The sequence below is a fragment of the Muscardinus avellanarius genome, assembly GCF_963383645.1.
Source record: "Muscardinus avellanarius genome assembly, chromosome: 16".
Lineage (NCBI taxonomy): Eukaryota > Metazoa > Chordata > Mammalia > Rodentia > Gliridae > Muscardinus > Muscardinus avellanarius.
Genome location: NC_137802.1, coordinates 44,512,521 through 44,525,010, shown reverse-complemented (window position 1 = coordinate 44,525,010; position 12,490 = coordinate 44,512,521). Strand labels below are relative to the sequence as shown.

The window sequence follows — 12,490 nt, the reverse complement described above, 5'->3', positions numbered from 1 at the left end:
GAAAATATATATCTTCTAGCTTTGTTCTTTTTCAAGATCGTTGTGGGTACCTAGAGTCCATATTCCATATTAGGATAGATTTTTTTTCTGAAAAATAAATATATAAATATATGATAGTTTCACCTAAAAAAATAGAAAAAAAAATTCTCTGGTAAGAAAGAAAGTAAAAAGAAATATTGAAATGTTATCTTTAAGTCATCAAAAGCTTGGTATCAGACAAATGAAACTGTTATGAGAGATTATCATTTTTAATTTTGGATAAATTGCTATAATACTAGATGTCAACCACTAAGCCAAGCATGGGAGGGAGGGATGGGGAGAGAATGGGGTGGGAATTGGGTGGGGCCTGACTGGGCGATGTGTGCATGTATGTCTACAAAAGTTTGTATCCCACTATGATGTATGAATACAGTGCACCAATAAAAAAAAACATAAAAAATAAAATTAAATTTAAAAGACTAAAAAAAAATAGGGCTGGGGGTGTAGCTCTGAGGTCAATGCCCCACATTCTCAGCTCTAGAGTTAGGATGTGGATGTAGCTTTTGGGGGGCCACCATTCAGCCCACCACATGAGATATCTAACTTGCTGTGTGCTTTGTAACCCAGGGGGGCTTTTTGTTTTGCTTTGCTTTATCGTTTAAAAACTGTATCAGGAATGGGAAGTGCTTCAGCTTCCCCCATCCTCTGGGGTCAGGAAGGCCTTTCTTTCAGATGTGGTTTCTGAGGTGGGTCAGGAAGCCACTGGGCAGCGGGAGGGGGCATTCCAGGAACCCAGAGAGCCCATGGCCCAGGACAAGGAGAAAGACTGGGGGCTCGTAGAGACCAAACGGGCAGCCTGGCGGCTCCCGGAGTTGCAGAGGTGAACTGGGCTCACGGGGTTCCGGTTGAACGCTTTGGCCTTCAGGTGTGGTGGCACACGCTGGTAACCCCAGTATTTGGGAGGCTGAAACAGGAGGATCGGAAGTTGATCAGCCTCGGCAACTGTGCGAGACTCTGAGCAACGGAGTGAGACCCTGTTTGATACTTTTTTTTTTTTGGTGGTACTGGGGTTCCTGGAAGTCCTTCTATCTCCGGGCTACACTCCCAGACCTATTTTTATATTTTTATTTGGAAACAGGGTCTCCTAAGCCAGCGCGCGCGGCTGGCTTCGAACCTGCGCCATCCTCCTGTCTCTGCCTCCCAAGCATGGGGATTACAAGCGTGCGCCACCATGCCTGGCCTGTTTGAAACATTTTTTAAAAATTAAAGGGATAAGGGTACAGCTCAGAGGTAGGATGTCCCAGGGTTTAATCCCCAGGACTAGAAAATAAAAAGTAAAAAGAAAGAAAGAAAAGGAAGGAAGGAAGAAAGAATCTCAGGAAGCCATAGTTAAACCAGAAGTCTTACAATAATGGTCAGTCAAGAAAAGGCCTGTTTCTCATCCCAGCCCCACCCACTCCAAAGCACACACACACACTTCACGTTACACTTTATACAGCTGGGATGAGCGCTGGGATGCCTTGGCATGAGAAAGCACGAGCCTCTGTGCTGGGTGGCACGGGGCATCTCTCTTACCCAAAGGAGCGGGAGCAAGACCTGCAGGGAGGGCGGGCTGGGGGCGCGGGGATGGGGTGTGCAGTAGCCGGGAGGAGTGCGCAGGATGGGGAGAGCCGAGCGGAGGAGGCCATGCCTCTACCCGTAATGTTCCTACTGGCCCTCCAGGCCTGAGGAGAGTGGGAGCCAGCCCTCTGTCCCCAGGAGAGTGAGCGGGGAGCTGGCGCCAGCACTGCACCGCGGGCCTCCTGGCTCCTGCACACCTGTGTTTGTCTTGGCGTCTGGCTGCAAGGGCCTTTTTGAAGCTGATTCCATCAAGACAAAGCTGGAGGAATCGGGGCATGGGATCTCAGAGGAGGGAGGCGAAGGGGCCTCTGATGGGGAATCAAAGGTGATCCCGCCACAAGATGCTGGCAGACCCAGATGAGAACCCAGGACTCCAACTCTAAGCACCATGGAGGGGTGGGAGCCGGGCCAAAGATCCTCTGGGAGGACACGTGAGTGCTCAAAGGTTCTGGCCCTTTGCTGAGCGGGGCGTGAGCCTCTGTTCTCTACAGGATGCACACAGAGCCCCTAGACACCATGCTCCAGGGTCTGGGGGGGCTCAGCCTCACCAGCTGGTCTTCCAGGCTCAGACAGGGGTCTCTTAGGAGGCCTGGCTGGCCCAGGGCGCCGGACTGAGCCCTACCCTAGGAGTGTAAGCCCCAGATCTGACTCAGCGACACCCCACCCCCAGCTCAGCAGCACTGACCCTCCCACGTCCCCCCCCCCGCACAGATGCTCACGGTCACGTGTCCCATAGTTGAAGGCCTCCCAGTCCGCCTCTACCATCTGCTGAGGCCCCATAATTATTCCAAGGCCCAGTGCAGCCTCACTAGAGGGGAGAGTTCATGCAGCCCTGTAATGTAATCCAGGCCCCAGGCCACTCGGGCAGGGGGTCCCCAGCTGGGTAATGAGCCCAGCACTTTATTGAATGCGGGTCTCACTAATCACTGCTGTTAGCTGAGAGATGGCCTGAGCTACCCATCTGAGCAACTCATCAGGGAAGTCCTTCCCGCACCCCAGGTCCTGCTCCCCAAAGTCTTCTCCCTCCTCAAACAAAAACATGTTTAAATGACCAAGATCTGGACAGGGATGCTCCCTCCCAGGGGGCCGGCCTCTCCCACCCATCTGGGAGAAAGTGTGGCTGTTTCAGTCTGGGGCCCAGAGCAGGGGCGACTAGAATGGGCTGTGGTTGGACTGTGCTGGGGCCGCCCCCACCCCCACTCCTCTCCTAACCCTGCTGACTGGCCTGGGCCCCACGGAGGGAGGGCCTTGGCTGGGGAGGCCGCTCCTCTCCACGGAGGCCTCTCCATGGACAGGGGTAGCAACTGCCTCCTCTCCCGGCCCAGGCCTCCCCCTCCTCTCTGCCACCAATGGGGAGCCCCGCACCCAAGTTCTTCTTCATTTTCTGGCCCAGAATGTGTCTTTTCTGTGGACAGACTGTTGTGGGTCTATGTGCTGAGAATGCAGCACATAGTAGGTGCTTTAATAAACATTATGGAAACAGGTAAGATGAGAGGGAGCAGAGGCTTCTTGTCTGCGAGGCGGTGGCCCTGCGGCTCTGTGGGCCCCGCTGCGTGTGCGCTGCGGAAGCACGAGTGCAGAGCAGGGCTGACTGATTTGGGAAAAGGTGTCAGCTGTGTTGTCCTGGCAGGACCTAGTGGCTCAGAAGTCAATCTCCTCAGGATGTGCCTGAGGTCAAGCCTCAGGGTCTACTGTCTGGAGTGACCTCCCCCCCTAGCACCTAAGAGCCCAGGGCTGAGCTCCATGGAGGCCGTTGGGGGCTGGTGGAGACTCTTCCAAGACAGGTCAGAGCCCAGCCCTCTCCCTGACCTCTCACGCGGAGTGGCAGAGCGGTTTCTGGGGTCTTTGGGGGAAAGGTAGGGGGCACCCACAAGCCTGCTAGACCAGCCCCCAGGCCAGGCCTCCGCCCAGCAGCCAGGCCCAGGCTCTTCCCTGGTGGCCCAGGTGGGATGGGAGGCCAGCTCCGCCCTGGTCCCATGGGTGAGAAATGGGGGGGAGACTGACCCACCAGAGGGCCGAGCAGGGGACTTCAAAGCACTCCCAGAATGGCTTATAAACAGGCAGGTCTGGCCACACAGCCTGAGAGGCCTTCTGCAGGGGTGGGAAGACTGCAGGGGTGTGGAGAGCCGAAAAAGGCCTGGGGCAGGGAGGAGGGAGAGTGCGAGCTGGCCAAAATCCCTGTGACTCAGTTTCCTCGGCACAGCAGCACACTGCCTGGATCTGCAGTGAGCGTCGGAAGTGAATTGCTGTGGGCTCGGTGCCCTGATCAGAAATGTATTTTTCTTTTTTTCTTTTTTCTTTTTTTCTGTGGTACTGGGGTTCCTGGAAGCCTTTCTACCTCCGGGCTACACTCCCAGACCTATTTTTATTATTTTTTTTAAATTTGGAAACAGGGTCTCTTAAGCCAGAGCAAGCAGCTGGCTTCGAACCTGCGCGATCCTCCTGTCTCCGCCTCCCAAACGCGGGGATTACAAGCGTGCGACACCACGCCCGGCAGAAATGTATTTTTCTGAGCCGAGTTTTGGTGGGAGACTTGGATGGATGGAGAAGGGGTCCCAGGACCCCTGTTTGACCCAGGCTGGTAGGAGAGTTCTCTGAGGAGAAGAATGGCCAGGACTGGGGCTGGGAAGGAACGCTTTCTCCATCAACCCCGAGAAGGGGGATCCCTGCTTGTCCCCCGCTGCTGGCCCTCTCATCTCGCCTGTGCCCTCATGGGCTCCAGTGGTCTCCCCAGGACTTGGCCTCCTCTCCTTGGATGCCATCCCCACGTCCCCGGGCTGTGACAATTTCTCTAAGTGCTACTTAGAAATGTGTCACTGCCCATTTCCCTCTGTGCTACCAAAGGATACTGCAGCGACCAGTGTGTGCAAGGGCCGCGTGAAGGCCCTCCTCGGAGCAGCTGGAACACGGTTTATGAAATTACAGGGAATTCAAAGCAGCCGGCATCGCCCGCTGTCTGGCTTCATTACTGGGCCCGGCCTCGGAGGGAGGTTTATTCCAATAATTTAGAGGATTAGGATCTGACACCCTTCATTAGCCACTTGACAGGAGCAGAAAAGACAGAGCTTGTGGAAGGACCCACACGAAGGAAGGAGAAGACGGCAGCCCTGCCCGGCCAGGGAGTCCGCCGGGGAAGGACCTACCTGTGGCCTTTTTACAGCCTAAATGAATGATGGGCTGTAGACCTGCACCCAGGCCTCAGTCTCCCCAGCTGTAAATTGAGAGTGCTGCTGAGGGCCTTTGAGACCCCTTCTGGGTTTTGTTTTGTTTTGTGTGTGTTACTGGGGATGGAACTCAAGGGCCTTCTCCCTCTGGGCTACACCCGCAGGCCTTTTTATCTTTTATTTGGAAATAGGGTCTCGATAAGTTGCTGAGGCTGGCTTTGAACCTAGGATTCTCCCATCTCAGCCTCCCAAGTACAGGGATTATAAGTGTGTGCCACCGAGCCTGGCTCCTTCTTGTCCTGATGAGTGGTGCCCGCCCCATCTGCTCTCTGGGAACACTGCAGCTCTGTCGCTGCCCCTCAAACCCTCCGCGGTTTGTCCTCTCTCTTCAGGGGTTTCTCCCCTTTTCCCAGTCCCGCTGCCCCATATTAAGTGACCAACACAGATTTGTGCAGCCTGCTGGTTGTTCTGCAGTATTTTCGAGGCAGACCGTTTTCTGTCAAACAGGACAGAAATCACCCCCAGCCCCTGGTAGCTTCTGTTCTCTTCCAGTCCCCTCCATGAAGATGGCCCCTGATTTTCAAAAATGTCTGGTTCCCTCTGTCAAAAAGAGACTTAAGGCTGTGCCTTGGCAGCAGTTTTGACAGATGAACGAAGGGAAAGGTGTTTTCAAAAGGCCTCGGCTTGCACCCAGCAAGCTGGTCTCTGTGCCACCTGTACTAATGATCTTGGGGCTGGGTGACACAGGGCAAGTTACTTAGCCTCTCTGTGCATCCTTCCCTCAAATCTGAAAATGAAGGTACAGTTTTCTGTGAGGATTAGATGAGGCAATGCATCTAGAGAGACTGCAGACATCAAGAACCGCGTTAGCCCCTGCTCTTGGTACTGCCGTCTACCGTGACCCTGGGCGGGTCCCTCGTGAGGGTCAAGCTGGGTCGGGCTTGCCCAGTGCCTTTGCTCAGAAAGACCCATTGAGCGTCGACCGCCATGGCTGGGAGCGAGGGCAGCTGGGACCCTGCTACCCGGTAGAGTTTTTTGGAATCCACAAGCGTGTGGACGGAGCAGCGAGGAATGTGATGTCCTGTAGCCGAGGGAGCCGGAGCATATCTGGTATGCGTCTCTGGAATGATTTGGGGAAAATTTACCGATGTTGAAATTTAAGCTGCAGACCGCCCAGGACACAGAGACAGGGAGCCGTCCGTGTACACGCCCCAGAGGACCTGGCGTGGGGTGGGAGTCAGCTTCCTCGGCCGGTGCTGCTCCGCCCGCCCTGGAATGGCCGTGAACTTGTTGTTTTTCCACGTCATTTGCTCTCAAATGTGCTATCGAGCTGGGCAACGCTCACCCAGCTGCAGGTCCCTCCCGTAACAAGCGTTTGTGTGTTCTTCAGAGGTGGCCAAAGGGGAGGAGGGGGCCCAGTCCCGAGGAGGTGGGGAAAGGAAACAAACCCTTCTTTACAGTGAGCGTGCGTGTCCTGCAGCCAGCTCCCTCCAAAGCACAGGCCATTTCTGGCCCTCGAAGGGGTTAAAGGCCTCCTGGAGTCAAAAACAAGCAGGTGTCCCACCGTGCCAGATACGCTGCTGCCTAAGCTGCTTCCAGCTTTTTTTTTTTTCCTTCCCCTTCTGCAATAAGTCTGTGATCGGCCACGGGACAGAGGCGCCAGCAGCCTGCCTGTGACAGGCACCAGGTTAGCTCGCTCCCACTCGGGTGGCGCGTCCAGGATATAAATCCAGGCTCGGGCCCTGCCGCTGCTTCTCTCCATGCACACTCAGTAGACAGAGTTGCCTTCCAAAGACCTTTCTTTTATCTGAAGCGCACAGCCCAGCAGGCTGCACTCGGTGGAGGCTGTCACGGCGGCGGCGGCTGCCTGCAGCCGCAGCCTCAGCGAGGAAACCTGCTGGGACGGGGAGGGCAGGTGTCTCCAGCCCCAGAGGAGAAGGCCCCTTGGGCCCCGGCCCCTGGCGGAGTCCGGTGTCACAGGGCCAGTCTCTGGCCGCCTGCTGCAGACGGCACCATGTGGGCCCTGAGGTGCTGCCAGTTCTGGTCCTGCTGGGGGCTGCTGCTGCTTGGGGTGTCCCGGCCGGGCCTGGCATTGCCGCCTGTCCGCTATTCCCATGCCGGCATCTGCCCCAACGACATGAACCCCAACCTCTGGGTGGATGCCCAGAGCACCTGCAAGCGTGAGTGTGAGACGGACCAGGTGAGTGGGAGCCCGGGGTCAGTGACGGATGGGAGCTGGGGTGGGGGTGGGGGGAGCACCCTCCAGGAACGTGAAGGACACAGGCCCTGCCCACCTGGAGGTAAACAGAGCTCGAGGCCTGTCTATCGCTGCTGAGGCCTGGAAGGAGAGGGTGTGATGCCCAAGTTCACCAGGGACTGGGAATCCGTGGGGTCCTCCTTCCCATTCGCTGAAAGCTGCAAGGAGCCGAGACTGTGCCCGGCACGCAGTGTGGGTTGTCAGAAGCACCAGCGTGGTGGGCATTGGCCACCAGCTCACAGTGAGAGAGGGGAAATGGACACCAGAGTAGTGCTCCGGGGCCCACGTCCACCTGACAAAGCCGAGTTTTTGTTCAGCCTCCAGCCACCTCCCTAATGCCGAGCCAGCAAGCAACTAGGCTGGCGGGCAGGGAAGGGGAAGCCCGGAATAGACACTCCGGGAGTCCCTGGGAGGGAAGCAAACTGAGTACCGGCCTGCCGGACACCTCGGTCCTCCCTCTGCTCCTCGGCAGAGGACACCGCAGGGCAGGGCCGGTGCTAGCCATCAAGGCGTGCCTGAGGGGGCCTCGCATCTGCTCTGGGCACAGCACTTCCTGCCTGGCCTGACCACCCTGCGGTCCACTCAGAGTCTCCTGGGACTCTGGATGGGACTGGCATTGCCAGGGCAGGTGAGAGGCCCTGGTGCCCTACAGATGACCGGTCCCCACAGGAGAGCTTGCCTGGAGAGCGGCCACTTGCCTCGAGGTGCCCATGAGGCGATTCTTAGGCCTCTGAGGACAGATGCTGCTCGTGCTCGTGGGTACCGGTGACGTGGGGGACAGTAAGATAAGGGGCGTGTTGGCTGGGGCTGTCCGTCAGCCGAGGTCAGGCCGCCAGTTGGCAGCATTTGCAAGGAAGGCTGTTTCGTTAGCACAGGCTGGCCTGAAAAATCACGTGGGGCTTGGGGACAGTGGGACGGTGGCTGATTTCACGTGTCTTGGGGAGAAGGCCATCTGTGTGGGGTCGGGGATTCAGAAAGCCCACAGGTACCTTCCAGTTCCTTAATAAAAAAGTATTCTAAGGGTTCTCTCCAGGTCTCGTCCCCTCAGGTCCCTGAGGGCCCAGCCGTTGACGGGCCTCTGGGAGCTCCCTGGCTGGAATGCCTTAGGAGTGGGATGACCCTCAGGCCAAGAAGCAGCTCTGCAGCCCCCATGTCCCCTTCTGCCCTCAGTTTCCCCTGGTGTCTCTCTCTTTCAGACCCCAGCTCTGAGTGCAGCCCATCTCTGTCCCAAAGCCTCCGCTGGTGTGGCCTTGAAGCTTATGCCAAATGAGAGCTGGAAAACAAAGTCCCCATTCTGAGTCGAGAGGGGCAGAGCAGTAAACAAGTCAAGCAGGCAGGCTCCACGCAGCCGGGGCGGGGGCTGTTTCCCCCTCCTAGCTGATGTGGAATGCCAAAGAGGCCAGCCCTGGTGGGGAGGGATTCACGGAGTTACTACCTGCTGGAGGATTAGGAGTACTGCCCGCCTGCCCAGTGGGTACGGTGTGTTATTGTCGGAAACACGGCATGGAATCTGTGTTTGTGTCGGCTCCAGGAGCATGTTGCTAATTTCGAGGAATTAAACTCATGCTTTACATGGCTCCACAGAAATCGGAGGGGATTACTGCCTGGCAGGGCCTGGCTGACAGACTCGCTGGCCTCAGCCACACAAGGAGATTTTTTTTCTTATGATTTTTCTCCATGAAATGTCTCCCATGGAACTGAGCTTCAGGGTCTGTTCTGGGCCACGAGACCTGGCGTCCTGATGCATGATGGTCTCAAGCTGGGGCGGGGGTGGTGTGTGTGTGTGGACAGCTTCAAGCATCTGTCCCAGAGGTGGCTTCTTCCAGTTGGCTAGAGCAGCCGCATCCCAGTGGAGATCAGAAGGCAGCCTTGCACTGCAAGCCTAGCCCTCATTTTCTTTTTCTTTTCTTTTCTTTCTTTCTTTCTTTCCTTTTTTTTTTTTTTTTTTTTTTTTTTTGGTGGTACTGGGGTGGAACCCATGAGCTTTCTACCTCTGGGCTATACTCCCAGATCTATTTTATATTTTATTTGGAAACAAGGGTCTCACTAAATTGCTGAGAGCCTCACTAAGTAAGTAGTTGAGGCTGGCTTCGAACTTGTGTGATCTTCATGTTTCAGCCTCCCAAGTACTGGGATTTCAAGCTTGGGCCACCACGCCCGGCTGGGCCCTCGTTTCTGAGTGAGGATATGGGGTGCCATCTCAGAATCCCTCCTGCTGAGGTTGAAGTCCTTTTCCACCACCCCCATTTCCGGCTTAAGTGTCATCTCTCTGCACCCCTGTATTTTGGCTGTGGGATGGAAGTAAGAAAAGTGTCCTCTCTTAGAAGACTGTGGTCTACCTCTTCCCACATATAGCCGTGTGACTTTGAGCGAGTTGCTTAACCTTCCTGTGTCTTAGTATCATCGCCTGTAAAGTGGGGTCCTGGTTGTACCCTCCTTGGGCTTGTGATGTGCACAGGACACTGAACCATGTCAGTTTGTAGCCGAGGGCCTGGCGTGCGGTTGCACCAGGTCTGTGTGAGGGTCGCCATCACAGTGGAGGGCGCAAGTCCCTTCCCCAGCTGTGGCTAGGGAGCCTGTCCTTTCTTCCTTCTCCTCCCTGTTCAGAGGTCTCTCTGTGGCTTTCAGGAGTGTGAAACCTACGAGAAGTGCTGTCCCAACGTGTGCGGGACCAAGAGCTGCGTGGCGGCCCGCTACATGGATGTGAAAGGGAAGAAGGGCCCAGTGGGCATGCCCAAGGAGGCCACCTGCGACCACTTCATGTGTCTGCAGCAGGGCTCTGAGTGCGACATCTGGGATGGCCAGCCCGTGTGCAAGTGCAGAGACCGCTGTGAGAAGGAGCCCAGTTTTACCTGTGCCTCCGACGGCCTCACCTACTACAACCGCTGCTACATGGACGCCGAGGCCTGCTCCAAGGGGATCACACTGACAGTGGTCACCTGCCGCTATCACTTCACCTGGCCCAACACCAGCCCCCCGCCCCCCGAGACCACCGTGAACCCCACCACGGCCTCACCGGAGACCCCTGGACTGGACACGGCGGCCCCGGCCCTGCTCAATCACCCCATGCACCAGTCGGTCACCGTGGGCGAGACCGTGAGCTTCCTCTGTGACGTGGTGGGCCGGCCCCGGCCGGAGATCACCTGGGAGAAGCAGCTGGAGGACCGGGAGAACGTGGTCATGCGGCCCAACCACGTGCGTGGCAACGTGGTGGTCACCAACATTGCCCAGCTGGTCATCTACAATGCCCAGCCCCAGGATGCCGGCATCTATACCTGCACAGCCCGGAACGCCGCCGGGGTCCTGAGAGCCGACTTCCCGCTGTCGGTGGTCTGGGCAGGTCAGGCTGCAGCCGCCTCAGAGAGCAGCCCCAACGGCACAGCCTTCCCGGCGGCCGAGTGTCTGAAGGCCCCTGACAGTGAGGACTGCGGCGAGGAGCAGGTCCGCTGGCACTTCGATGCCCAGGCCAACAACTGCTTCACCTCCACCTTCGGCCATTGTCACCGCAACCTCAACCACTTTGACACCTACGAGGCCTGCATGCGGGCCTGCATGAGTGGGCCGCTGGCCGTCTGCAGCCTGCCTGCCCTGCAGGGCCCGTGCAAGGCCTACGCACCCCGCTGGGCCTACAACGGCCAGACAGGCCAGTGCCAGTCCTTCGTCTATGGCGGCTGTGAGGGCAATGGTAACAACTTTGAGAGCCGCGAAGCGTGTGAGGAGTCGTGCCCCTTCCCTCGGGGTAACCAGCACTGTCGGGCCTGCAAACCGCGACAGAAACTCGTCACCAGCTTCTGTCGGAGTGACTTTGTCATCCTGGGCCGCGTCTCAGAGTTGTCTGAGGAACCTGACTCGGGCCGCGCCCTGGTGACCGTGGACGAGGTCCTGAAGGACGAGAAGATGGGCCTCAAGTTCCTGGGCCGGGAGCCGCTGGAGGTGACACTGCTGCAGGTGGACTGGGCCTGCCCCTGCCCCAATGTGACGGTGGGCGAAACGCCGCTCATCATTATGGGTGAGGTGGACGGCGGCATGGCCATGCTGCGGCCCGACAGCTTCGTGGGGGCCTCGAGTGCCCGGCGGGTAAGGAAGCTCCGCGAGGTCGTGCATAAGAAGACCTGCGAGGTCCTCAAGGAGTTGCTGGGCCTGCACTGAAGCCTGCCACTCCTCTCTGGCCCTCTTCCGCCCTCCCACCCCGGTGCCCCTCAGTCAGCAAACTGGGCAAGATCAGATTCGACAGTCTTGGGCCAGAAGGGAAACACAGATCAATTCGTTGGAAAAGAGCTACCAGAGGGCCTTGGGGCAACTTCTGTTCTTTGGGTTTAAGAAGGCGTTCGGGTCTTTTTTTAGCCGAGGGAGACAATAGACAAAAGGAGAAGTCAAGAGTCTGCCCAGGTGTGCTTAGCCTCCCTTTGCCAGGGTCCTCGGGCTCTCCTTGCCAACCAGCCCCCACCCCCGCCAGCCAGGGCTCCAGACATGGCGGATAGTTGAGTTAATTGGCTTGCAGAGGAGTATGTGGAGAGACAGGAGCCTGGCCCAGGGACTCATGGGACAAGCTCCCCACAGTCTCTTAGATCCTGTGAGCCAAGATCACTCATGCTAAGGGTCGTGGGCAGAGGGGAGTCAGAGGCAAAGTGCATCCCAGCAAACAGCTTGCCCCACGTGGAGGCTGCAGGGACAGGTCCTGGGGTGGGGGTGGGGGCTCTAGCCTGTGTCTCAGAGGCCACCATGGCCCCAGCACTGGTTTTTAAAATTTGATTCTGTTTGATTCAACTCAGTAGATGTTTTCTGTCCACTGGCTGGATGCGAGGTGCTAGGACCACAGGGAGCGTCACTGTGTCCAGCTCAGCGAGCCTGGATGCTAAGTCCCTCCAGAGCAGACCCAAGGCCGGCCCTCCAGCTGTCAACCACGTCCATCTGCTGGGATTTCATATACCACGGGCTTCCTTGGGCACAAAGCAGTTAGAAGCCCCAGGATCTATTTGGTAGGAAGAGAAATGAAAGAAAAAAGCAAGCAAGCAGGCAGGGAAGAGGGTAGTGGAGGAGGGAAAGCAGGGAGGCAGGCTCGGGAAGGACCTAGAACATTGCTCGATGCTGCCATCTGGTGGCGGTCTCAAGAGCCCGCAGGGACCTGGCGGGAGGCTCTAGGTGGGGCCTGGAAGGGAAGGTTTGAGGATGTGGCAGCTTGTTGGTGATTTTTTGTGTTTCCAGACTCCTGTGTGGGCCCAGCCACCCCGCCACTAAAGAAACGGTTGGGAACCCCACTGTCAGCTCTGCATCTGCCCCCTCCCCATCCCTCTCCGCCCTTTTCCTGTCCATGCTTCTCCAAAGCTAAAGAAGGCCACTATGGAGCATCCGTACAGCTTCCTCAAATGTAGGGAGGAGGACACTAATTAAAAGCTCACGGTATCAACGGCTCTTCTGTGTGCTTTGTTCGCCCTAACGCGAGGAGGTGAGGGAGGAGCAATGGTGAGTG

General features: G+C 57.1%; 1 protein-coding gene across 1 annotated transcript; it reads left to right on the top strand.

Annotated features, from left to right (window-relative positions):
• Positions 1-6,777: 6,777 nt before the first annotated feature.
• Positions 6,778-11,169, top strand: WFIKKN2 (WAP, follistatin/kazal, immunoglobulin, kunitz and netrin domain containing 2; the record flags this gene model as incomplete). Its single annotated transcript, XM_080712394.1, has 2 exons — positions 6,778-6,963; positions 9,649-11,169. 2 exons carry the CDS (start codon positions 6,778-6,780, stop codon positions 11,167-11,169), a joined length of 1,707 nt encoding a protein of 568 aa, XP_080568520.1.
• Positions 11,170-12,490: the final 1,321 nt, after the last annotated feature.